The sequence below is a fragment of the Nipponia nippon genome, unplaced genomic scaffold (genome assembly GCF_047370975.1).
Source record: "Nipponia nippon isolate SJK-2023a ecotype South Korea unplaced genomic scaffold, ASM4737097v1 scaffold_62, whole genome shotgun sequence".
Classification (NCBI taxonomy): Eukaryota; Metazoa; Chordata; class Aves; order Pelecaniformes; family Threskiornithidae; genus Nipponia; species Nipponia nippon.
In genome coordinates this window covers 219,840-247,526 of record NW_028262383.1, presented here as the reverse complement: position 1 = coordinate 247,526, position 27,687 = coordinate 219,840, and the positions used below count along the sequence as shown (strand labels likewise).

General features: G+C 42.9%; 1 protein-coding gene and 3 pseudogenes across 1 annotated transcript; 1 reads left to right on the top strand and 3 right to left on the bottom strand.

The window, feature by feature from the left end:
• Window positions 1–512: 512 nt before the first annotated feature.
• LOC104011709 (olfactory receptor 10A7-like) lies at window positions 513–1,478 on the bottom strand. Its single transcript, XM_087738228.1, is given in 1 exon segment — window positions 513–1,478. A coding segment is annotated over 1 exon segment (858 nt). The 5' UTR covers window positions 1,371–1,478.
• Window positions 1,479–6,104: 4,626 nt separating this feature from the next.
• LOC104011698 (olfactory receptor 10A4-like) lies at window positions 6,105–7,180 on the bottom strand (annotated as a pseudogene).
• A 6,092-nt stretch (window positions 7,181–13,272) lies between these two features.
• On the top strand, window positions 13,273–14,214 carry LOC104011687 (olfactory receptor 11A1-like; annotated as a pseudogene).
• A 9,594-nt stretch (window positions 14,215–23,808) lies between these two features.
• LOC148051249 (olfactory receptor 6B1-like) lies at window positions 23,809–27,428 on the bottom strand (annotated as a pseudogene).
• Between the last annotated feature and the right edge of the window lie 259 nt (window positions 27,429–27,687).

The following is a 27,687-nucleotide window of genomic DNA, read 5'->3' as shown; positions in this document are numbered from 1 at the left end:
GAACTGAATCCCATTCCTATATCCAGTCAACTGAACCTCTCTCCTTACTTTTTACGTTCTGGTGGGAGGAACTGATTAACATGGGATGAACTATATCAATATGCCAGAAATCTGCTGTTGTATTTTTCCTGAAAATATGCGCAACTTTTTTTTCCTAACTTTTCTGGAATTTTGCTACAAGTTAGGTGTATGTATGCTGGAGTCATGTGTTCCTATGGCCGTGATTTATTTTAGACTTGCTTAAAAGCTAAGCATTGGGTAGAAGAAGGGAAAAAGGCCTAAACATTTTGTAGTTAATGTACAGATTTTATGGCTTATTTCTGTAGTTTCTGTAATATTTTGGACAGTTACATTAAATATATTCATTTATTCATTATACAGATTATGGACATTTCTCAGTATTTTCCAACAAAAGCTAAAATGTCCAAACCATTTACAGACTTTGAGGAATGCATTAATTCTTTGATTTTTTAACCTTTCAAGTATGAACAATTTTCAGAAAATCAGTGAGACTATCTAGGCAGAGGCACCTTGCTGAAGAATTGTCTTCTCCCAAATGTCCATCTCAGAGCATGCTTTACTTCTTTGTTTCATAAGCTGTAGATAATTGGGTTCAGCATAGGAGTTACTACTGTGTAAAAAAGAGCCACCAATTTCCTGCTGCTTGCCAAGAAACTGGACTTTGGCTTTAAATGTATCAAGCCAGTTGTGCAGTAAAACAGCGTCACCACTGCCAGGTGAGCAATGCAGGTGAAAAAAGCTTTGCATCTTCCTTCGGCAGATTGCATTTGGAGGATGGTATGGATTATCCAGATATAAGAGGCTGCTATCAAGATAAATGGGATCAAAACAATTACAACAGTAGCAATGAACACAAGAAGCTTGAATAACTATGTGTCTGAACAGACCAGATCCAGAACAGGAGTGATATCACAAAAGAAATGTTCACTCTCCTTTGAGCCACAAAAAGGGTAGCTAAATAGCCAACCAGTGAGTCCTACAGAAAGTGGAATACCAGCAATCCAGCATGCTACCACCATATGAAGACACACTCTCCTGTTCATTGTTATGGTGTAGTGCAAGTGATGACATATAGCCACATATCAGTCATATGCCATGGCACCCAAGAGGAAACACTCAGAAGTGATGAAGAATACGACAAAGTAAAGTTGTAGGGCACAGGCAGAGAAGGTGATGACCTTTCTCTCCAACAACAAATCAACAAGCATCTTGGGCACTATGTTTAGTGTAAAGCAAATTTCAACTAAAGCCAGGTTTTTGAGAAAATAGTACATGGGGGTGTGCAAGGCAGGGTCAGTGGTTGCAACTACGATGATGAGAAAGTTCCCTGTCATCGTGATTAGGAACATCAGAAGAATTCCCTCAAAGAGGAAGACCTGAAGAGCGGTGAGGTGGGAGAACCCCTGAAAGGTGAAGTAAGTCTCGTTTCTGAGCCCGGTGCTTCAACAGCTTCAATGTGAAAGAGAAACAACACAGCTTGTATTTTTAAATATTTTTTTTAAACTATTGTTCTTTATTCAGTGTCACTGGACAACTGCTTATGAATTCAGTATTGTAATAGACTTTCCTCTTGTAGACCATCTGCAATCTACCTGTCTGTATTTAGATATTCATGATGTAGATAACCATATTTGAGGTAAACAGTTGAATTGCCATCTCAGTTTACATGTCTTTACACTAGCTACAAAAGTAAGTCAGAAATCTTGATTGTATTTCTCACTTAATTCAGTTATCTTTATTGGTGTCACTATGTGGGGGCGCCATTCATTAGCACAGAAAGGAGCAGCTACATGCATTGCAGAAAGCAGTATTAGCTGGGAAAGGTCCTCCCTGACAGTTTGCAGTTAAGGCACCCTCCAACCTGCACTTTGATTATCAACACTGGTTGGCCTTCCTGTGTTCCTTCACAGTAAAGTGAAGTTACAAGTCTGCATTGTTATATATGTTACCATCTTGACCTGTGTTCCCTCTGATCATCTTAGTGGTCCTCTTCTGGACCCTCTTCTATTTATCAATCTCTTGTATAGAGGGATCCCGAAATGGGACACCTTTCTCCATAGATGGCCTCACAAGTGCCAAGCAGAGGGGAATGGGTGTGTTCCTTTGACCAACTGGCTAGCTCTTGCTAACATGGCTGGCTAGATGGTTACTCCTCTCCAATGCAGGGACACACTGCTGGCTCATGTCCAGCTTGCCATTCACCAGGAATCCCAAATTCTTTTCTGCAGAGCTGCTCCTCAGATGGTCAGTCCCAGTCTATACCTATGCTACCTTTTGTACCGTAGCCATAAAGTCTTGAACTTCATGAAGCTCCTGTGTATGGCCCTCTTCCCCTGTCCCCAAATTTCTGTCATCTGGAAACTCCTGAGAATGGTCTCCATCACATGTTCCCAGTCACTGATGTATATGTGAAACAGCATTAGTCCCAGTATCAGCCCATGAAGAATCTCTCTTATAACCAGCTACCAGCTAGACTCAGATTGTTGACCACTACATGGTAAAGCCTTGATGGTCCAGACTGTCCTAATGTTGTCCCATCCAGATTAGATCTTCCTAGTTTGGCTACAAGGCTACTATGTCAAGAATTGCTGAAGTCATTAAATGACATCCACCACACTGCCCTCACCCACTCTGAGCCAGTCATCTCATCATGGAAAGGTGTCAGGTCAGTCAGGCATGATGTGTTTTCAGTAAATCTCTGCTGTTACACAACTTTTCCTGCCCTTCATGTGCCTGGACGTGGCTTCCAGGAGGGTTTGCTCCATATTCTTCCTCGAGGCTGAGGTAAGGCTGACATTCCTCAAATCTTCTTGGCCTTCTTGAAGACAGGCATATTTGCTTTTTCTCTGTCACTGAGAACCTACTCCGGTTTGTCAAAGTTGACAAATAGCAGTCTTGCAATGGCATCAGCCACTTCCCTCAGTACCTTACGATGCATCCATGGGTTTGGGTGGGTTCAGTTTACTGAAGTACTCTGTAACTTGCTTGGCCTCTGTTGTGGGTAGCACCTGCCTTTCCCAAACTGTGCAACTACTTTGTTTCTTTAAAAAAAGACCCATTTCAGAGCAAGGAGGAGTTTTAAAAAAAAAAAAAATCCGTATTTTTACAGGTGAAATATTTTCTTGAATGATCAAGAAAAGCTTTTGTATTGTTTCTGCAAACAGCCATATGGCAAACATCAGCAGCTGAGATATTAATTTACATTTCCCTTACAATCTATGAATAGAAACAACAACTCTCAAATGTTATTTTTGTTCATTCTTCAGAAGTAATCTAAAATAAGCTAATTGCTAGAAGTACTTAAATCTCTTACATTTCCATGAAAGTCTTAACATATAGCTCAGACATCACTGTGTACATGGCATACATCTGGAATTCTCAGATGCATTCTCTTCTACCTTTTAAAAACATTAAATTACTTCTTTTTCTTGAGCTATCTATACTAACAAGCATTTTTCTTGCCAATTTTCATTACCAAATAGTATAGAAAATATTGGTATACCTCAATTTTCATGAGAAGCAATCCAGAGTTTCTGATATGATGCCTTTGTTCATGATTTCAGATACTGGGATACCTTTTTCTGCCTTTTGGGCAACACTTCAGGACTGTGAATAGTTTCCTGTAGGATCCTCAAGAAAGAGTGAGGTTCAGCTGTTCTGAACGACATGCTGTCTTACATTGCTCTCTGAGATAGGAACCCCTCTCTGGATTCATTACCAAGTATACTCAGAAGACAAAATATCTCCCTTAGGATTGTAGCAGACTGTGAACAATCTAAATGAATGAAATTTAACGTCTTTATTTTTTTTTAATCTTACATGAATAGTAGCAATCAAGTTAAGTATAATTAGGTTAAAATTTAAATTTACAATAAAGTTTAAGAAGCAAAGTGTGATTCTCCATTTGAAGGTAATGGGAGGAGGAAAACACCATTTACTAGATGCCTTGTTTGAATTATTAATCAAGTCTGTCTTGATGGAGAGAAAGAAACCCCAAACCAAATCAGACCATTTGTTTTAGACATCTATCTGAGGATGGGTATATCACTTTCTGAAGATGTCTATCTCTTTTTATTATCAGGCAGGTAGTAGCAGCATGTCATTTCGCTAAAAACTCTGTAGATGAATGGACAAATTCAGGTGAAATGGATCCTACTTGAACTACAGCTCTTCAGAAAAATTAGAAATTCAGTGTGAGGTTTCCAAAACTAGTGTTTTTGAAAAGTGTCCTATACCCACATTGAACAAAGTATTTTATGCAAGATAAAGGAAACCTGGTAGCAAGTCAAAGAGAGATGCACCATAGCTAACTTCAGACATCTGTAATCCAGTGGTTTAATTGTTGTTGACATATCAAGTGACTTTTAAAATGCTCTAGAGTATCCAAGATATCTGCTTAAGACAGGCAAATATGATCAAGATCCACAGGTGACCTGTCTTTCTGGAACATTACTGGAGCCCAGCTAAGATGGGTGTCTCAAATGGCACTGAAGGCCTGTGTTTGTCAAGTGGTTTGAGTCCTAAATTTCTACATCCGAGCTTGTTGTAGAGTCACTTGCCCTACAATCAAAGGAGAGGAACAGACACTTCCAAGGTGTAATTCACTGGAGCCTCAAAAGTCCAAAATGTCCAGGTAAGTCACAATGTAGAAATGCTTTTTGCCATTTAGTGATTATGTTGGGAAACTAGGTGACTAACACACATGGACAGTTTGTATTGCAAAGTGTTAATGGATATCCATTATAGTAAATAAAGCACTTCAGACATTTCTGGGCCTGGTTAATTTGGCCTGTTGTAGATATATGCTATGGGACAAATAGATGTGTATTCTTGAGTTTGGAGCTCTAACTGCCTAAACTTAGCCAAGGCATGAGAAAGCTTTTCCTGTCTCATACAGCTTTGTGTGGCTAGTGGTACCTATTCCTTCCTATTTTTGCTAATCCCCTCTCCAGTCGTTCCCTCCTCCAGACTCCAGGGATGTTTCCCGTTAGCCATTTCTTGCTCTGCTAACCTCTTTCAAAAGCTGTATTTCCTTACTGTGAATGGCCACCCCTGTTCCTATGCTGTCTCTTCTCCGCTGCTTATTGCACTGCTAGACACTTTAGTGAAATGTGAAGCTTTGCTAACCACTATTTCTTCTATTTTTTTAACCATGCTAAATATAAGAACACACATAGTAATCACAATTCCAGAACCTACAGAAGATTTCTAAACAGCTTGTCCTATTTACTAATTGTTATCAAGGAAAATAAAAGTACACACGCAAAATGAACTAATTTCAGCTTGGTAAAGATGATGCTTTCCATTTATCTCCCCTCCTCTCCACCAAATGTCAACAGAGTGGGCATTCCTCTTTGGAAGTTGTTGTGGGAGTTTTGCTTTCACTTTAAGGTTTTAATTGTCAGTCCAAATATGGATAGTATTTAATTAATTTTAGAGTGGATGTCTACATTGTGTGTTCTTCTGTATGAGCTAGCAGTTCTTTAGTGTATTGAACTGAGCCCTTCTAGAACATGGTTTATATTATCCAAAACCAGACATTCAAAATAGATCAGAGGAACCATGTTCAAGCAATGTTTCTCACTCTTCATTTGCAATCAAGGGAGTCCAGATAACTATCTTGGATGTAGACATCTACACCATAGGTGTAAAAACTAAGAGTAATCCAGAACATAACATTAATAAAGAAATGGTCTATCTGCTATAAATTGAATTTCAACTGATTCTGAACTGAATTTTGGCTGTAGTGACAAAAAAGAAAGCAAGCAGGCAGGCAAGAAGATACCATATGCGATAATACATATACAATGACATTAATGGATTTACTTTGCTTACTTTACAGTGTTCACTATATATTCATGTTCTTTCTCCATACCACTCCCCAACTAATAGCAAGATTATTTACCTGTTTAGTTTTTCTGCTTATTTGTTTTTAAGATTTACAGATTTCTAAGCTTTATACAAACTAACTATATTCACATGCCATGTAATTGTGTCTGAACCTGCAACTCATTAAGGATTATTACCCCCTTTTTTTTAATAGAAAGCAGCCTTCTGAAAGCCAGCAATTTACTTGTCTGTTTTCACAGAGCTTCCTTGACTTCTTTGTTTCGCAGACTGTAGATAAGAGGATTGACCAAGGGAGTGAGAATGGTATAAAAAACAGAGAAGGCTTTGTTTGGAGGTATTTGGGTATCGTGACAAGGAAGTACATAAGCAGTTAATATTGACTAATAAAAAAGAATCACCACAATAAGATGTGAGGAGCAAGTGGAAAAGGCCTTTTTTCTTCCAGTGGCAGAAGGAATTCTCATGACCATGATAATGATGTAGAGATAGGACGAGAAGGTCAACAGAAATGGAGGCAGTGAGCACACACCTGCCACAACAGAAGTGACAAGTCCACCACAGGAGTGTCACTACAGGAGAGTTTTATCACTGGGAATGAGTCACAGAAAAAAATGTTCAATTTCATTAGGCCCACAGAAATCTAAATTTTCAATCAGGAATGTTAGTATAGCATTAGATAGAAAGCCACTTATCCAAGATGCAGCACCCAGCTGGAGACAGAGCTTGCTGTTCATATCGGATGGATAGTGCAGGGGTTTGCACACTGCTAGGTACCTATCATAGGACATCACGGCAAGGAGATAGCACTCTGCAGCTGCCAAGCAACCAAAGAAATAGTATTGTGTAAAACATCTGTTGACTGAAATACTTCTGTCTCCACCCAGGTAGAGAAGCAACATCCTTGGCAAGATATTTGAGCTGTAGCAAATTTCCAAGCAGGCCAAATTGCCCAGGAAGAAGTACATTGGGGTGTGAAGGTGCTGATTAGCCACCATCAGGACAATGATGAAGAAGTTTCCAGTTATGGTCACAATGTAGATTGACAGAAACATCAGGAAGAGAAGAGAATCCAGTTGAGGGCCATTCCCAAATCCCAGGAGGACGAACGCCATAACCACCGTTTTGTTTTTCCACTCTTGCTTTGTCATAACTTTTGTTCTAGTGATAAAACAGTAAATGTTAGCATCAGTGAAGACCTCAACAGTTAAGACTCTGTTGTGGTTTAACTGCAGCTGGCAACTAAGCACCACACAGCCACTCGCTCACTCCCCCCACCCCAGTGGGATGGGGGAGAGAATTAGAAGGGTGAAAGTCAGAAAGCTCATGGGTTGAGATAAGAACAATTTAATAATTGAAGTAAAATGAAGTAGAATAGTAATAGTAGTAGTAGTAATAATAATAATATGCAAAGCAAGTGATACACGATGCAATTGCTCACTACCTGCCGACCGATGCCCAGCCCGTTCCTGAGCAGTGATCGCTGCCCCCCGGCCAACTCCCCCCAGTTTATATACTGAGCATGATGTCATATGGTATGGAATAGCCCTTTGGCCACTCTGGGTCAGCTGTCCTGGCTGTGCCCCCTCCCAGCTTCTTGTGCACTGGGCAGAGCATGGGAAGCTAAAAAGTCCTTGACTAGTGTAAGCACTACTTAGCAACAACTAAAATGTCACTGTGTTACCAACATTATTCTCATCCTAAATCCAAAACACAGCACTATACCAGCTGCTAGGAAGAAAAAAATCAACTCTATCCCGGCTGAAACCAGGACACACTGAAATGATGAAAGTTTCTTCGCTTAGAGAAGGAAAGAGTAAAAAAGTCTTTGCATTATCAGACCTGTCACCTGATTTCTGTAAAGATTTCTCACATGCTAAGAGTGACATTACTTATTACTCCACATACTGAGAAGAGCACTTGAAACTGAAGTAATTCCTGTGCTGCTTCTCTGGCACAAGGGTACTTTCTAACATGTTTCCAATCTGTGCAAGCAAATTCAAAAATCAACTTCTTTCATTAGATGCCATCACAAGTTTTGCCATATTCCCTTCTGTTGTGAAAAAAAGAAGTATTTAGTCTGATTGCTCCAATAGTAATATAGCCATATTTCGATTGCTAATATGTACTGATGCATATTTTATATTCACTATATATAAGTATGTAGCATGACCATTAATGCAGACATTTTTCTTAATTGAAAGAGGCTGAAAAAGAAGCTAACTTCCACCAATGAAAATAAGTATGAAGAACATCTATACCATCCTCAGCATATGTTCGCCCTGCCAAAAAAACCCCCAAACATACACAAAAACACCTTCCAGTTATCTCATCCTTCAGTCTTGTCAATGGGTAGAATGAAGGATTCCAGATTTAAGGAGTTTAATTCACCTAAAACAGGCAGGATGAATCATCTTGTGGAAGTACCTATTTCTTATCACTGAAAACTCAGAGAGAGTTTAATTGCCAGACCCTTAATCAGAAAAATACAGATTAGGTAAATCCTACTGCTTGTCATAGTGCTCTTTTTTTTGTTTTCCTCTAAGGTGTACTGAATCACCTTATTCTTTAGGTTTCCTTACCATCCCGATCCAATGTCGGGTCAGGTTTCGATACGATCCCAAGGACGAGATTAAGACACAAACGAGGTCAAATGCCATACAACCTTTTGACTTTATTTTGGTGAACGAACGGGTGAGGACCGGGTAGGGAGCCAGGGGGAAAAAAAGAGAGAAAGAGAGAGAGAAAAAAATGAGTGAAAGAGCAGGTGAGAGAAAAAAGAGAGAGTGTGCTCAGGCAGGTGAGGGCCACATAGGGGAAATAGCTACCGCCACTCCAAGTCCGGCGTTATCCTGTTGATCAAAGGTCCAGTCAGTCCAGCCTCTGTGTCCGCAGGAGCAGCTTCCAAGGAGCACGCAAGGTAGGAGGAGAAGAAAAAAAAGAGGGCCTCAAAAGGCGCACACGGTCCTTTTATCGGGCCACGCACATGCGCAGAACAGGTCTGCGTACGTGCAGTTTGCGCTTCTGCTTTTTGCGCCCTGGTCTCTGCGCAGCCGTACGTGCAGTTCATGGTCCTGCCTTTCATGCCCTGGTCTTTGCGCAAGCGTCCTGTGGTGGTTTCGTCAGGGCCTGGATGACGAAGCCAGAAGATGGCGGTAGAACGGCAATGTCGAGACAATTCTGGTTCCATAACAGTCCTCGACACTTACAAATCCCGTTTTCCAAAACTCCTGAGGCTTTGGCTGATCTTTTCTGGATTTGTTTAGTAGAAAAATATATTAAAAAAAAAAAATCAGTGTCCAAAGCTAGACACAATACTGTGGGTAAGGCTATACCAGCAAAGGAACTGAACAGAAAATCCACTTCTTTTTTCTTCTCTATAGACTCTTCTTGTCACGTCTGTTTTTATCCAGATGTGCATGGAGTTGGGAGACGTATTGGCAGTGCATTTTTCAAGCCCATGCACCTGGCAACACAAATTCCACCCATGACCCTTCACAGATAGGGAGGGACAGTCTTCACCCCTGGGGTTCCCTAAACACATCCTCCATTACAAACACAACTTTGGTGGTTTTTTTCCCAGCCCAATGTCTTCCCAGACCTAGCACTCCAATTTAACAGCACATATTTGAACCATCTTCAGTGGGATTAATGCCACCTAACTTGGAACATCTGCATCTAAAACACTCACCTCAGACACCTCTTATAGTCTACAAAGAGAAGTGAGTGCTTTGGGCTGTAATCCATCCAATATGCTTTATAAATCTACTTTGTATGAGCTAAATCTTCTAAGGAAACTGTTTCTTTCCATTGTCAATAGCAGGAGTTTGGATATTAGCTCAGAAGTCAGCTTCTGCCATGCAGACTGCACCCCTTTTTTGGTGTTGCTAACCACATTTAGGCACTATAGAGAGGTGACCAGACACTATAGCAGTGAAGGCCATATAAGGACATCCATCCAATAATTTATATCTGGACCACTTAAGATAGCATAACTTTATAAGACTTACACATTTCTTCCCACGGATCTAATTTTAAATTTTCCTTTAAAATCTTGTTCATTGAAAACCCCAATTTTTAGCCAATTTGCCAATATTTGACAACTGAAAATGTTGGAAGTGTTTTTATTTCTGTGTCAATCAACAAACCTTTTGGACCAACAGTCTTTCTTACCTGAAACCACAAGAATATTGAAATTCAATTAAAAAATCTTTCACTTCTCAAGGTTTTGTATCCATCTTTATTTTCTTTAAAAGCTTGATTTTTCTCATGAAAAAAAAACAAGAATAACAGCTCCTTTTTTGGCAAAGACCTTTCCCCCCAGTAATTTCCATATTTTCCTTTTTTTTTTTTTTAGGCAACTGAATAGACCAACTATTCTTTTTCATTCTGTCAGGTAGAGAGTGTTCCTCTCTTCACCTCAACCCTTAAAATCCTTTTCAGAGCTGAGATTTGTGAAACACCCCAGGGTATAATCAAGCAAAAAAAAGCCTTGGAGAAGTTCTTGTCATCAACCTCATATGCATATAAATAACTGTTGTTTTCCTGCACACTCTGATTGGAATTATTATTATTATTATTATTATTATTATTGTTGTTGTTGTTGTTGTTGTTGTTGTTGTTGTTGTTGTCATCATCATCATCATCATCATCATCATCATCACCATTATTTTCTTAGCCTACGTTATGATTACTTTTGGGCCTGGATGGAATTATATAGGATATAATAGATGGATAGATAGGATGACAACTGAGTAAAAGATTACTATGATGATCATCATTGCTATCAAGTCAGCACTGGATTCTAAAGATGTGTTGAAGTCAAAAACTGATTAGGGCTTGGATTCAATGCCAGGCAGCTAAACGAGTGCCAGCTATTTTAGTCATCCTCTGGAGATGCTGCTTGATCTTCTTTTTCTCCAGGTTGATGGTGTTCCTAGCTGTGGTATCACAAATAAGTGAGATGATTGTTCCAGATCCTGTTTTTTAATCTCAGCTTCCTAGCTTGCATTTAACAAGGCCAGGTAGGTTGTAATATGTTAGTCAAGGTTCAGACTTCTTAGTGTCCAAGACCAGACAGAAACAGCTTGATGAATAAATATGTCTTGGCAAGGCACAACTTTGCATCAGCTTGGTGAGCCTCAAAAAGAAAAAAAAATAAGAACATCATAGAGAAATTCAAAGACAACATGAAAAAAGTGAAGGCCCAAAAAAGTAGAAGGGGAAGTTGTATTATGCAAACACCGCTAGGTGGGAGTGTAGTCAAAACAACCTGAAATATCAATTTCTATCACAGTGACGTTGGCCTGTGCAGGTGCAGAGCTGGCCCTAGCTGAACTGCAGAGACTGAATGTCATCCATTTTGATTGCTAACATGAGATGGAATAAATTTGTCTCAAAAATACAAAATCTACCTGTTGGCTTTCACATGGGATACCCTTAGTTTCCCACCAAGTAGCTGCTCTGTCAGTTCCACAATAGAAATAAAATGCTTATGTTTAACGAGATAGTCTCAGCTACATCATTGCCGTGGTCTCTGTGTGTGAGTGTTATCTAGAGGCTTTAGTTTGGAGGACAGGACACACTAGAAGACAGATATCTGTTCTTGGTGCCAGAATGCCTTCATAAAATCAATTCACACACTATTAATTTGTACCTAGCCTCAGGTGGTTATTTACAAATTCCATCTGGAAAGTGAAGAGGGAAGGGGCAGTGTCAGTCTTCCAATAGCAAAACTGTCACCTGAAAAGCCTGTGGAAACTCTCAAAAGTGTCTGTTTCTCTTCACTGAGAATGCTACACTGAGTATCTACTTGATTCTAGATATCCAGAAATAGTCAGAATCTCAGGTGCTGGTCCCTCTTATAATCCTCATAGCACACCTATTTCCATGTTTCTCTTCTTCTTTCTGGAGCTTTGCTTCAGGTCCTCCTGTGAGGGAACTCAGGCAATATTGACACAGTAGTTAGCCTCATCATCTGCTTCAGATCAGAAATCCAGCTGTGGAAAGCACCAGTTTTGGTTTGGCCCAGCAGAAGTTGTTCTCTGAAATGGTACTGCATGCCTTCATGCCATACATGAGTGCCTGCATAAACACATGTTGTAAAGACACCATTCAAGTGGATTGTGGTACAGTCCCCTCTTATTCAGTATAACAGATACCCAACTCACAGCATGCTCATGAGGTATCTAGGTGCCTTTGGAAAATGGAATATAATTGGAAATGATATGTGTGTGGGATGGAGAAAGCAAAATTTATTAGTAAATTTCAGTGCAGTATTAACATATTATAAACTTTAATCAAGAATGTTATTGGGAAGGTTCCACCCAATCAATAAACTATTTAAAATTTCCATTAGTAAAACTATCAAAGGAGATTTTGTGTTCATACTCAAGAGCATATAATGACTTACAAGGGACTTCTGAGTTCATCTTGGCTCCAGTACATATGGAGATTTATTAAAGACAAAGCAAACACCTGGAAAGCTCTTGGCTTTCATATAAAGATGATGAAAAGAGAAGACAGCCTGCAGAATCTGTGCTGCATCCCACAACGTGATGTGGGCAGGTGTCTGAGAGACCCAAGTCTGTAATGGGCTACCATGGAGGTAAGCCTGACAAAGTAGTGTGCGCAGACTTGGGAAGAAAGTGAATGAAGAAATGATGATAAGATTAATTTCTGGCTTTCTGTGTTTTTCTGTCATTGGAAATAATTGCCTGTGTGCTGAACTGTAAGGCTCATCAGTTACTGACATGATTTTTATTATGCCAGTCACAGCTTTATCCGAATGTCCCAATATTAAGTGATGAGACATTGAACAAACTGCATAGACAGTCTTCCCTATGCTTAAAATTTCCCTACCTTGTGAATCCACGGGGTCACCCAAGATGCAGAACATAAGAAAACTTGTGTGAAGAGTGTCTGGTTGCAGAAAATAATCTCATGTGACCGCAAGCTAATTCCATAGTTTAGGTGTAGGTAGTTTTGAACATCTTTCCCCATGTTAGCGTAGCTGGGTGATCTGCAAAGGAGCATAAGTATATAAATGTATATCTACAGCAAAAAAATTAAGAATTAGGGTATGCTTCTACAAGACAGGGAAACAAGCCAGGTCACTGAGTCAAAAAAAAGGCATGTAATCATCCATACTTCTTAGAAAAGAAGAAAACTGTCTTGTCCCTGAGGCATACCCACAGTGATTGAAACTGAGATAAGATGATCTGTTTTTTCATAGAAAATATTGCTTAAATGCTTTAAGAGTTGGAATTTCAAATAAGTTATCAGGACATACAGATTGGATCCAAGAATTAAGTTGAATAGTGTATCTTTACAGCCACGCATGGAAAACAATTTTTTAATTTTTATACTACATTTTAGTATTTGCTTTCGCCAAGGTTCAGCATGATGTCAGCTACAGAAAAGCAAACCCAAACCTATATTACAGAATTAATCCTCCTGGGATTTGGCTATTTACCTGACCTTCAGGTTGCTCTCTTCCTGCTCTTCCTGGTGATCTACATGGTCACAAAGATGGGGAACATGCTCATCCTTGTGTCGGTGGTGGCTAATCAGCATCTCCACACCCCAATGTACTTCTTCCTCAGTAACTTGATCTGCTTGGAGACACGCTATAGCTCCAACATCCTGCCCAGGCTGCTGGCCAGCTTTCTGACAGGCAGCAGAAGTATTTCCTACAGCAGCTGCATGACACAGTTTTTCATATTTGCTTTTCTAGTTGAGGCAGAGTGTTATCTCCTGGCAGTGATGTCTTATGATTGATACTTAGCAGTATGCAAACCTTTACATTATGTTACCTTAATGAATCATAAGCTTTGCATAGCACTGGCTGTAGGAGCCTGGGTAAGTGTTTTTATGATCAGCTTTGTTATCACACTGTTGATGTCACAAATGGTGTACTGTGATCTCAGTGAGATTGACCATTTCTTCTGTGAATTCACCTCTGTGATAAAATACTCCTGCAGTGACACTTTTCTGATAGAAGCTGTAACATCTTTGATGTCTGCTACATGTACTATGCTGCCCTTTCTTGTCACTGGAGCATCCTATATTTTAATCACCATCACCACCCTGAGAATCCCTTCAGCTACAGAGAGGCAAAAGGCATTTTCCACATGCTTCTCTCACCTCCCTGTGGTCACTGTTTTCTATTCAACTCTCATCCTTGTCTACATATTACCAAAAACTTACAACCTCACAGCTTTTAACAAGTTGTTCTCTGTCTTCTACACTGTGGTGACACCCATGGTGAATCCATTTATCTACACCTTAAGAAAAAAAGAGGTCAGAAGAGCCCTGGGGAAAGAAGTCCAGGAATTTATGGGTTAATATAAATGACATATCAAGAGCTATGCTTTGTGGGGCTTTTTTTGGGGGCCAGACTATAAAAATATAAAGCATCGGAGGTGGTTTCCACAGCACTGATGGTCACTGATGTAGCAATTTGCCTAGTCACAAGTGGAGCTGCGTGGTTGCTTGGGGAAAAAAAATATGTTTTTTTGGACTTCCTCAAAAAACCCTGTAAAACCAAAATGTAAACACCTCAAAATAATATTGATTAAACTCAAAACAGCTTTGTCATGTTTTCATATTATTTCAGCCACTTAGAAATCAAAAGCCACAAGAAGAAAAAAATATGTCTTATGGCTACAGACACATGGGGCAAATGGCCACATGGGGCACAGAAGAGGACCCTGGCCAATTCTCATGTGGTGTGGCAGGATTCAGCTGCCTGAATGTAGGCAGGAATGATGCTACAGTGTCGTTTAGGTGCTGTGGGGATGCTTCCCTGGACTGTGCCTACTACTGCTCTGAAAGCCTGTAGGTGTCTCCTAGGGCACAGGTCATTTCTGCCTTCCTTGTGAAGATGTCATGAATGTCCCAGTGCTTCTCCTGTGTCATGGAATGCTTGTGCTCTGTCTGCCCATGCCAGAGGGAGTTTGTGGCAGTGTAGGTGAGAGCCAGGCTGCACTACAAGTCCAGAGGTCGGGTACTGCTTCCTTAGGAGCTTCCTTTAGCAGTGTCGATGCTGGCAATGCTTCCCTTGGGACAAAGATAATAAGGACATGTGTACCGCTGTAGTGGTTCAGAGAGGAATCTGAAAATTAAGGGTTGGTGTCTGTGTTCACAACAGTAGCTAGGGCTACCTTTAAAGCTCATGGAAAGAAAAGGGCTTTTCCAAGAAGAGAACATTCATCTCTTCTGAAGATTGATAGTATGAATTAGACTTTCAGGCATCACTTGTGTGTCTAAATTAGTGACATGAAACTTTACTCACTATAGTACAACATGGGTCAAACTTCACCTAAATTTGAGAGCTAAAAGTTTGTAATGTAATCTGTGGCAGGTGTTTTGGGTCCCTTGTGGACAGAGATAGGGAGCTCCTCATTCTAAACCCATCAGTAGTGCCACTGTCCCTTCACCAATTAGTTGGGGATCAGAAGCAACCTGAGCACTATAGGTGCCAGGTGTGGCCACCTTTTCTGCTAAGTTTAGTCACCTGAGAAAGGAAAGTAGTGCCAAAGCCAGGAGCATGGGGTTCCTCAGAAGTCAGTGGAAAGCCACAAACACCTCTTCCATATGTGATTTATCCAGTTCCCAGATATGTGACTCAGTCAGGATCATAGAATCATAGAATCATAGAATGGGATGGAAGGGACCTTTAAAGGTCATCTGGTCCATCCCCCCCCGCAACTGGCAGGGACATCTACAACTAGATCAGGTTGCTCAGAGCCCCATCCATCCTATCCTTGAATGTTTCCAAGGATGGAGCATCTACCACCTCTCTGGGCGACCTGTTCCAGCGTTTCAGCATCTTCAGTATAAAAAACTTCTTCCTTATATCTAGTCTGAATCTACCCTCTTTTAGTTTAAAACCATTACCCCTTGTCCTATTGCTATTGGCCCTGCTAAAAAGTTTGTCCCCATCTTTCTTATAAGCCCCCTTTAAGTATTGAAAGGCTACAATAAGGTCTCCCTGCAGCCTTCTCTTCTCCAGGCTGAACAACCCTAGCTCTTTCAGCCTTTCCTCATAGCAGAGGTGTTCCATCCCTCTGATCATTTTTGTGGCCCTCCTCTGGACCTGCTCCAACAGGTCCATGTCCTTCCTGTACTGAGGACCCCAGAGCTGGACACAGTACTCCAGGTGTAGTCTCACCAGAACAGAGCAGAGTGGGAGAATTACCTCCCTTGATCTGCTGGCCACACTTCTTTTGATGCAGCCCAGGATATGATTGGCTTTCTGGGCCGTGAGAGCACATTGCTGGCTCATGTCCAGCTTTTCATCTCTCAGTACCCCAAGTCCTTCTCCTCAGGGCTGCTCTCAATCCACTCATGGCCCAGCCTGTATCCATGTTTGGGATTGCCCTGACCCAAGTGCAGGACCTTGCACTTGGCCTTGTTGAACCTCATGAAGTTCACATGGGCCCACCTCTCTAGACTGTCAAGGTCCCTCTGGATGGCTTCTCTTCCCTCTAGAGTATCAACCACACCACTCAGCTTGGTGCCATCTGCAAAATTGCTGAGGGTGCACTCAATCCCACTGTCTATGTCATTAATGAAGATATTGAACAGCACTGGCACCAGTATGGAACCCTGAGGGACACCACTCATCACTGGTCTCCATCTGGACATCAAGCCATTGACCACTACACTCTGGATGTGACAATCTAGCCAATTCCTTATCCACCAAACAGCCGCCCCATCAAATCCATATCCTTCCAATTTAGAGAGAAGGATATTGTGGGGGACCGTGTCAAAGGCCTCACACATGTCCAGATAGATGACATCTTTAGGTCTTCCTTCATCCACTGATGTAGTTACTCCATCATAGAAGGCCACTAGGTTAGTCAGGCAGGACTTGCCCTTGGTGAAACCATGCTGGCTGTCCCAAATCACCTCCCTGTCCTCCATGTGCCTTACCATAGCTTCTAGGAGGATCTGTTTCATGATCTTCCCAGGCATAAGTGAGGCTGACAGGTCGGTGGCTCCCAGGCTCCTCCTTTTTACCCTTTTTAAAAATGGCTGCAATATTTCCCTTTTTCCAGTCCCCAGGACTTCACCTGACTGCCATGACTTTTCAAATATCACAGAGAGTGTCTTAGCAACTACATTGGCTAATTCCCTCAGGACTCTGGGATGCATCTTATCGGGACTCATGGACTTATGTACGTTCAGGCTCCTCAGGTGGTTGTGAACCTGATCTTCCCTTACACTGGGAGGGACTTTGCTCCCCCAGTCCCTGCCTTGTGGTGCATCCACTCAAGAGGTGTGGGAAGAGAAGTTGCCAGTGAAGACTGGGGCAAAAAAGTTGTTGAGTACCTCGGCCTTCTCCTCATCCATTGTTACCAGCTCACCACTTTTGCTTATCAGAGGGGGTACGCTTTCTTTAACCTTCCTTTTCTGGTTAACATGTCTGTAGAAGCCCTTCTTATTATTCTTTGCATCCCTCGTCAGGTTCAGGTCCAGCCGAGGTTTAGCCTTCCTGATCCCATCCTTACACAACTGGGCAGTGTCCCTGTACTCTTCCCAAGATACCAGTCCCTTCTTCCACTGCCTGTGCATTCTCTTCTTGCCCTTTAGTTTGACCCACAGGTCATGGCTCAGCCATGCCAGCCTCTTCCCTTTCTTGCCCGATTTCCTGCACCTAGGGATTGAGAGCTCTTGTGCCCTATGGAAAGCATCCTTGAAGACCTGCCATCTCTGTTCTGCTCCCTTCTTCCTGAGGGCCATTTCCCAGGGGGTCCTGTTGATTAACTCCTTGAAAAGCTGGAAGTTTGCTTTCCTAAAATTCACAGTCCTGACTATACTCTTCACCCAACTCTTATCTCTCTAGACTGTGAACTCTACCAGTGCATGATCACTGTAGCCAAGGTTGCCTCCAATCCTGATGTTATCAATGAGCTCAGTTACATTGGTGACCACCACGTCCAGTACTGCAACCCCCCTCTGGTAGGGCTATCTATTACCTGGCTTAGGAAGTTGTCCTCCATGCACTCTAGGAGTCCCCTAGATTGCTTGCCACCTGCCATGTTACTTTCCCAGCAGATGTCAGGGTGGTTGAAATCCCCCATCAGGACAAGAGCTTGTGAGCGCAAAGCTTCCTGTAGCTGAAGAAAAAGGTCTTCATCAATAGGCTCCCCTTGATCAGGTGGCCTGTGGTAGACCCCAACCGCAAGGTTCCCTGTGTTGCCTCGATCTCTAATTCTTACCCATAAACTTTCAACCTGCTCACGGCTATTCTTCAGGGACACTTCTTCACACTCTAGCCATTTCTTGACATAGAGGGCAACGCCTCCACCCCTCCCACCTCGCCTGTCCCTTCTGAGCAGCCTGTAGCCTTTGGTAGCTGAACTCCAGTCATGGGATTCATCCCACCAAGTTTCAGTGATGGCAACTAGGTCATAACTTTCTAGCAGCATGGTAGCTTCCAGCTCCTCCTGTTTGTTGCCCATGCTGCATGCATTGGTAGAGAGGCTCTTCAGCTGGGCTGTCGTCTGTGTCACCTTCTTAGAGGAATGTTAGCAAATAGTTAATTGAGGCCTTTAATATTATTGCACAGGGTAATTTAGAAAAGATAAATTACATGAATTGTATAACTGCAGGTGTTTTATATTAATCTAAGCCCATGCTATACTGCTCATTTTGTCCCTGTATAGCCCTATCCCATGACTGGATTAATCACCAGCTGAGTTAATCAGTAGATAAAGATAGATGTAGTAAGAAAAGATGAATAGTTGAACACCTGATTAAGACATTTTAACTGATGTAGACATTAGATAAGAATAAGATTAAGGTGAGCATTTATAATATAAGTTAAGAGGTCAGATTCTTAGAATTTAAAGACTGTTTTAAATAGAAAATTGTGAAACTAGACATAGAAGGGAAATAAATGACTTTTATGAACTTGCATTGGACCAGTGGTTGAAGTGGTCTACGTGGTCAATGAACAAGTACTGAAACGGAACGCAAAGAACTGGTTTACTGATGGAAAATCAAGAAATTTCTGCTGCCCAGAAGAATTAAGAATTGAGAACGCAGTGGAAACCTTAGGTGGACTTTGATAATCATGTAATTGTTATAGAAATATATATAAGGTGACAACTGTAACACTTAGTTGCCACTCACTGAGGTGATGGCCCAACTCTGAGTTGTTAATAAAGCAAATCCAGAGATATCCAATTTCTGGTGAAAATTCTTCAACAAGGAACGCCCCTTTGTTCCCTTGAGGAATTTCTCTGATATTTCCGTCTTGGCTCCTATTACCTCAAGAGCGCCACACTCATCCCCGTAAGAATTCGACTGTGCTGCAGTGTCTCCAGCACACCTCAGATCAACAGGCTAAGGGCCCCCGCTAGCATCTCATCCCCCACTACCTTCTAACCATGGCATGCCATCCCACCCCTTGTCACAGGCAAACCTTATATCAAACCCCCCCTCCCCCTTCAAATCTAGTTTAAAGCCCTGTCAATGAGCCCTGCAAGCTCCTGAGCAAAGGATGGGTAAGTCACTCTTTGGAGGTGCTTATTTCTTTCCAAGGGCTGCAGAAAGATCCTAGGTATGAGTCATAAACTTAGAAAGCTGACTTGTGATCTCCTTAGGTACGGTAAAATTAGTATGAGAAATATTAATTTAAACTAAATTCCCTCCTATATTGCCTGCAGATCATCGTTATTTCTAACAGTATTGGGAATACATGTCCAGGTTTTGGTTGCAGGGTCTCCTCTGAGGAGAGGCCGGGGCTGCGCTGTGGATCCACCGCAGGACACAACTGAGTGTGCCTTTGTGAAAACATGTTCCAGAAAGAGCAGAAAATGCCAGACAGAGAGAAAAGGCATGAACAAAAGAATGAGAGAGAACAGAGGGAACACCAAGATCAGAGGTGGAAGGAGAAGGTGCTCCATGATACCCAAGCAGATATTCCCTGCAACACATGGAGGACCCACATCAAAGCAGATGAATATTCCTGAAGGAACTGCAGCCCATGGAGGACCCAAGCCAGAGAAGAGGAAAAATGAGAGGGAACGAGCAGCAGAGCGAAGTTGTTATGTACTGACCCTAGCCTGCCAGCTCCCTAGCACTGCTTGAGGCCAGGAGTAGAGGAGCCTGCAGTGAAGAAGTGAAGTTGAGCCTGAGAAAGTAGGGATGAAATGTGGTGTTTAACGGTTATCTTTGTTTCTCACTACCTGAATCTATTTTCTTTGGCAATAATTAATTAATTTTCCCCAGCCTGAGCCTGTTTTGCCCACACTGTTAATTGATAAGCCATCTCCCTGTATTTATCTCCACCCATGACTTTTCTCATCTGTTTTCTCATCCTATTTTTCTCCCCTTCCCCTCTCACTGAGGGTGGGGAAGTGAGGGAGCAGCTGGGTGCTAGTTTGGCCCCTTAGCCCACTGCACTAATATTCCTCACCACTTACTGTGCTACCTAATAATCCTAATAATCTAAGTTTAGTATGCTGTTGTTTTCTACAGAAAAGGTGCCCATTCTGCCCTCCTTAGATGCTGGTACCCTATGTTGCCATTGTGTACTACAGTCACACCTTTCCCAGTCCTCACTGCCCTCCTTCATTTCACATTTTACACTATAACAGTTCTTCCTCCTTCCTAACATATCCCATTATATACTTAAGTGGTGTGAAATATTCAATCCACTGCATTGTTTTCCCGTGTCAACAGAAAGGTGACTGAAACCAGGGTTCACAAGGCCTAGCCTTACATCTAAAAGTTCAGCCTCTGAGCTATGCTGGTTCCCTGGGCTCCCTTTATGACCATTGGTGAGAAACAGGCTTCTCTGGTCTGTTCTGCTGCTCCATACACCATACAGGTCAGAGCTACTCTTTATATCCACTGACTGTAAAGGCAGACAAGATGACTAGCTCAGAGCTTGCATATCCAGTATTTGTAGCTGAGAATACAAGCCAATATTCATGAGCAGCTTACACTTCAACCCTTAAGTTTTAGCTACCCCTTATGAAATTCTTACCATCTAGAGTGTAGGCATCTCTACAAAAAGGCAGAAATAACTGCCTAAACACAGGTGTGTGGTGCTAGTTCAGATACATTAAGGGATCCTGCAGATGTCTTCTAGGATCTGTGTCATGTTTATCAACCCTGTACTGATGTCAGTGATGCCCTAGGGCACTCTGAATGGCACAAGATGACTCCCCTTGGGCACCAGAATCACTGCTTGGATATCATTATCTAAAGTACCCATCGTCTTTTATAGTGAATGGAGAGGCATTTCTAAGGAATTTCTCTTCTCCCCGTATTACAATGAGATGGGTCAAGGCATAAATTGTATGCTTGGTTTAGACTAAAAAAGGGTTATTTGGGCTGTTTTTAGCTAGATTAAAATTAGCAGTGGCACTGATATCAAAAAACTTTAAATATTCGCTGTGTAGATGTTTACATCTAAGTTAATATCTCTTAATATGCAACTGTCAGAAAAAAGTACTTTTAGGGTGAAATTAGATGATCAAATCATGTCTTCTCTAGGAGGAGATGAATCTTATTCCAGGTTGTGCTCATTGTACTGACTTTATCTAGTCCAAAAAAATGGGGGTTGAGGGCCGGATACGAACACCTATGCCATAGATAGCCCAAGTGAATTAAATAAACTTTTCTGAATTAGTAAACTAGACTTTGCCTCTCATCCCCTTGGTAAGCAACAGAAGTCTCACGGAAGACTGATCCCATTGTAACTTTCAGGTAGCTTGAAAGAGTTGACAAGCAACTGCAGACAGAGTCACAGGTGGAAACATATCTTAAAGCCCTGATTTTCATACTGATTTGAAGCCTACATCTGGAATTCAGTGTAATGAATTCTCCAAAGTACTTTCCTATTTTGTTGTGGCTGCTCATTGGCTTTAGAGATACACTACACAGCTGTCTAAATTAAATACCAAAGTTTTTGGTGGATATGCAAGACGCACTTTGGCAAAGTTCTTTACAACTAGCTGCCTCTGGAATAGACAAGTCATGTTCATAGAATCATAGAATTACTTAGGTAGAAAAAGAGCTTTAAGATCATCAAGTCCAACCGTTAACCTAACACTGCTAAATCCACCACTAAACCCTGTCCCTAAGCACCACATCTACACATCTTTGAAATACGTCCAGGGATGGGGACTCAACCACTTCCCTGGGCAGACTGTTCCAATGCTTGACCACCCTTTTGGCAAAGAAGTTTTTCCTAATATCCGATCTCAGCCTCCCCTGGCGCAGCTTGAGGCCATTTCTTCTCGTCCTATCACTCGTTACTAGGGAGAAGAGACCCATCCCCACCTCTCTGCAACCTCCTTTCAGGTAGTTGTAGAGAGCGAGAAGGTCTCCCCTCAGCCTCCTCTTCTCCAGACTAAACAACCCCGGTTCCCTCAGCCTCTCCTCATAAGACATGTGCTCTAGACGCTTCACCAGCTTCGTTGCCCTCCTCTGGACACGCTCCAGCACCTCGATGTCCTTCTTGTAGTGAGGGGCCCAAAATGGAACACAGTACTCGAGGTGCGGCCTCACCAATGCCGAGTACAGGGGCACTATCACTTCCCTGGTCCTGCTGGTCACACTATTCCTGATACAGGCCAGGATGCCATTGGCCCTCTTGGCCACCTGGGCACACTGCTGGCTCATGTTCAGGCGGCTGTCGACCAGCACCCCCAGGTCCTTTTCCGCCAGGCAGCTCTCCAGCCACTCCTCCCCTGGCCTGTAGCGTTGCATGGGATTGTTGTGACCGAAGTGCAGGACCTGGCACTCAGCCTTGTTGAACCTCATACGGTTGGCCCCGGCCCAACCCTCAAGCCTGTCCAGGTCCCTCTGCAGGGCCTTCCTATCCTCCAGCAGGTCGACACTTCCACCCAGCTTGGTGTCATCTGCAAACTTACTGAGGGTGCCCGCGATCCCCTCATCCAGATCATCAATGAAGATGTTGAACAGGACTGGCCCCAGTACTCGTCTTCATGTCCTGCTAGCAGTGAGCCTGAGCATGAATTCCCAACTGGTGCATGTGTACACACACGCACACACACACAGACACACAGAGCCACAAATGGATCAATACGGACAGAAGGACACTATCTTTACAGGTCTCCATGTAACACAGACAGCATGAACGTGGATCTCCACCAACAGAAAAATCCTCTTCGTGAGTTTCTCTGTCTACCAGACCTTTTGTCTCCCCAGTTTTGGTCTGCCAGGACCTTGGTCTTTTCACTGTCTGCCATCCAGAGTCCCAGTCCGTCCAGTAGCTGGATTGCAGACTTCCGGTCTCTCCAGTATCTTGCTCCCTGACACAAGTCTCTATAATTTTGGCCCCTAAACTTCCGTCACTCCAGAATCTGGCTTTCAGGCCTCTTGTCCTCCAGAGGCTCGTTACCAAACTACTCACATATATGCCCATGCACACACAGAAGGGACAATCTTGAGGCAGGACACAGAAAGGAAAATAGTTTAATAAAAAGGTGGGACAGATTGTGGTAACCAGGTGCGGTGGTTGGCCAGACAAGTGTACTGACCAACAGCCTGCTTATGCATGACCAGTCCCTTTTATCTCCTTTTCTCTTCATTTTCCCATGCTTGATATCTTTCTTTATCTTCCTTTGGCCTTTTCCCTAAAAACCCTGCAACATCTCAAATTCTTTTGTTTAAGCCCAAATTTTCCCTCCACCCCAGGCTTCCTACAGTAAAGTCTATACTACTTTATGCAGTAGACCCTTTTATTTTGCCTAGCACTTGATAGAGATTAATCTGTTGAATCCCCTTAGTAGGTTTCTGTACCAGTGACAACGGCTCAGTCATTCACCTTTTAGGGGTGACTGATTTGGATGGATCAGGTTGTCAGCATTCGCCACCCTGTCATTGTTCCTCTGATCACTGTCTGCGTCCATTCTGAACAGTCGTTAGCCAGATATCCTCACGGTGTGCTTATCAGTTCCAGTTTATCATAGCTTGTCCTTGCACTTGGAGAGAACAGATGGATCTGGAGACCTTAGAGATACCAATTTTTTTCACAGAGGAGAGCTTTTTTCAGTGCTCTTTTCACTTCCTGGTTCCTCAGACAGTAAATGAAGGGGTTTAGGATGGGCGTGACAATAGTATACACAGCTGACACAAGCCGATTCAGGTCAAAAGGGTCGATCTTCTTGGGCCGGGCATGCATGAAGAGGGTGGCTGAGAAGAAAATGGTGACCACAGTTAGGTGGGAAGAACACGTGGAGGAGGCTTTCTTCTTACTCTGGGTATTGGGGATGTGCAGGATTGTCATGATGATTACTAGGTAGGCGACAATAGTGATGAAGAGGGGAACAAGCAGTACGAATAAGGCCAACACAAAGTCCACCAGCTCTGCCAGTGGCACATCAGTGCAGGCGAGGTTCAGCACAGGGCTAATAGCACAGAAAAAACGGTTGACAACATGGGGACCACAAAACTTCAACTGAGAGGTGAAGGAAATCTTGATCAAAGACACAGTGAACCCGCTGAACCAGGAGACAACTATGTGCACATTTGGTAAGTCATCGTGACCGGATAGTACAATGGTTGACAGATGGCCACATAGCGATTGTACGCCATTGCAGAGAGAAGGACACGCTCAGTGCACATGAAGGAGCTGAAGAAAAACAGTTGGGTCATGCGTCCTACAAAGGAAATACTCCTGTCTTCAGCAATGAAATTTGCCAAGAGTTTAGGGATAGTGATTGAGGGGCACCAGCCCTCAATGAAGGAGAGGGGACCAAGGAAAAAAATACATGGGTTTGTAGCGCGCACAGTTTGTCTTGATCAGGGCAATGATGACCACGTTCTCCAAAAGAGTTACAATGTAGGTCAGCAGAAATATTATGGAGAACAATACATGCAAATCCATTAGGGCTGGGAATCCTAGCAAGAGGAACATGTGGACCTGAGTGGTGTTCTCCTCCACGCGGAGAAGTGTAGAGCTGAGCCTCGGAGATTAAACAGACCAGGCAAAAAGAAAGCAGAACACGGGACAGTTAAAAGTTAAACAAAAATTCCAATCCCTAGATAGGATTTGTCTGACTAAGCTTTAGATGCTTGCCTTGGATGTTGCCCTTTCAGTCAATGCAAAGAAACAGGCAGTTCATCTGACCTACTGACACCTGCCTTAGGATGACATACGCTGCATCAAGGGTGCAGGTCCAGTAATAACAAGGGAAACGTAGATGACTAGTACAGGAATAGGCATACAAGTAGAAGCCATTTATAGGACATTCTGATGAATCACAACCCTAATTCCTATGCTCGTCTTCATTCTAGTTGCTTACTAAATCTTTGGTTAAATTTTCAACGGCATTAGTGAGAGCTAGATAAGCTAAGCATCTAGCCTTTTGGATTCAGGTGTCTCGGAACTGTGATCCTGAAGTTGTTGGAAAGTAAGAGCTGCTCATCCTCTATCGCTATTTTTGCCCGTTGAAACAGTTTGAATGTGGACCATACTATTTTTTTTTTTTGAAGTGGGAAAATTTACAAGAATTGGTAGATTGTTATAAGGTAATGTTAAAACTATACTGATGGACCATTTCCTAGGGAAAGGAGAAAGTCAAATAATTTATTTCAGCTTGCGAAGAAAAAATTAAATAACGTCACAGAAATTCTAGTGCCTGGATATTGACCACAGGTGGCTGACTTCTTAAACATTCCTTTATAAAACACCATTGAAATAGTTGAGAAGTTCATGAACGGGGTTTACATGCCACCTAACATGACCATATCCTGGATTAAATCCAGGATTTTCCTTAAATCATCCAGAAGCAGACCCTTGCTTGGTGTGTTCTCTTCCAACTGCTTGACACATCTGTCTTGAGACGGGCTGACTCATTATCAAGAGGTGCCCAACTCCGTCATTAATCACAGACAACTGAACTGACTAGATATTAGTCACCAGACGCTACGAAAGAAGGATCCTCTCCGGGATAATTTACTCTCATTTAACTGCAATAAGATCTGGACAGCCAGCTCCCTATGGTCCTCAACAGCCAGCCTTTCTATGATTTTGCCATCGTGACAGATGAAAGCAAGAGATTTTTCTATTACTGGTGATGTTTATGTTAGCCTTGTTATTTTGTTGCTGTTTTGTTGTAGAGCACTGACTCAGATGTAGTGGTTCTCATGTGGACACCTGAATTCCACTCTTGCTCTTTCACTTAGGGCAATATTCTTATCAACTTCTGTTAGCTTAGGCAATCTGCATAATCACATCAAAGTAAGCATTAAAAGAGTTTTTTCAGGAAAGAATAGTAATAAGAAGAAACGGATCAAACAACATCCTGTTTCTGACTTTCTGTTGCAATCCCTGCCACAGAATCATAGAATCGTTAAGGTTGGAAAAGACCCTTACGATCATCGAGTCTAACCGTTAACCTGTCACTGCCAAGTCCATCACTATACCGTGTCCTCGAGCACCACGTCTATCCGGTCTTTAAATACCTCCAGGGATGGAGACTCAACCACTTCCCTGGGTAGCCTGTTCCAATGCTTGACCACCCTTTCGGTGAAGAAGTTTTTCCTAATGTCTAACCTAAACCTCCCCTGGCGCAGCTTGAGGCCATTTCTTCTCGTCCTATCACTCGTTACTAGGGAGAAGAGACCGACCCCCACCTCTCTGCAACCTCCTTTCAGGTAGTTGTAGAGAGCGAGAAGGTCTCCCCTCAGCCTCCTCTTCTCCAGACTAAACAACCCCGGTTCCCTCAGCCTCTCCTCATAAGACATGTGCTCTAGACGCTTCACCAGCTTCGTTGCCCTCCTCTGGACACGCTCCAGCACCTCGATGTCCTTCTTGTAGTGAGGGGCCCAAAACGGAACACAGTACTCGAGGTGCGGCCTCACCAATGCCGAGTACAGGGGCACTATCACTTCCCTGGTCCTGCTGGTCACACTATTCCTGATACAGGCCAGGATGCCATTGGCCCTCTTGGCCACCTGGGCACACTGCTGGCTCATGTTCAGGCGGCTGTCGACCAGCACCCCCAGGTCCTTTTCCGCCAGGCAGCTCTCCAGCCACTCCTCCCCTGGCCTGTAGCGTTGCATGGGATTGTTGTGACCGAAGTGCAGGACCTGGCACTCAGCCTTGTTGAACCTCATACGGTTGGCCCCGGCCCAACCCTCAAGCCTGTCCAGGTCCCTCTGCAGGGCCTTCCTATCCTCCAGCAGGTCGACACTTCCACCCAGCTTGGTGTCATCTGCAAACTTACTGAGGGTGCCCGCGATCCCCTCATCCAGATCATCAATGAAGATGTTGAACAGGACTGGCCCCAGTACTCGTCTTCATGTCCTGCTAGCAGTGAGCCTGAGCATGAATTCCCAACTGGTGCATGTGTACACACACGCACACACACACAGACACACAGAGCCACAAATGGATCAATACGGACAGAAGGACACTATCTTTACAGGTCTCCATGTAACACAGACAGCATGAACGTGGATCTCCACCAACAGAAAAATCCTCTTCGTGAGTTTCTCTGTCTACCAGACCTTTTGTCTCCCCAGTTTTGGTCTGCCAGGACCTTGGTCTTTTCACTGTCTGCCATCCAGAGTCCCAGTCCGTCCAGTAGCTGGATTGCAGACTTCCGGTCTCTCCAGTATCTTGCTCCCTGACACAAGTCTCTATAATTTTGGCCCCTAAACTTCCGTCACTCCAGAATCTGGCTTTCAGGCCTCTTGTCCTCCAGAGGCTCGTTACCAAACTACTCACATATATGCCCATGCACACACAGAAGGGACAATCTTGAGGCAGGACACAGAAAGGAAAATAGTTTAATAAAAAGGTGGGACAGATTGTGGTAACCA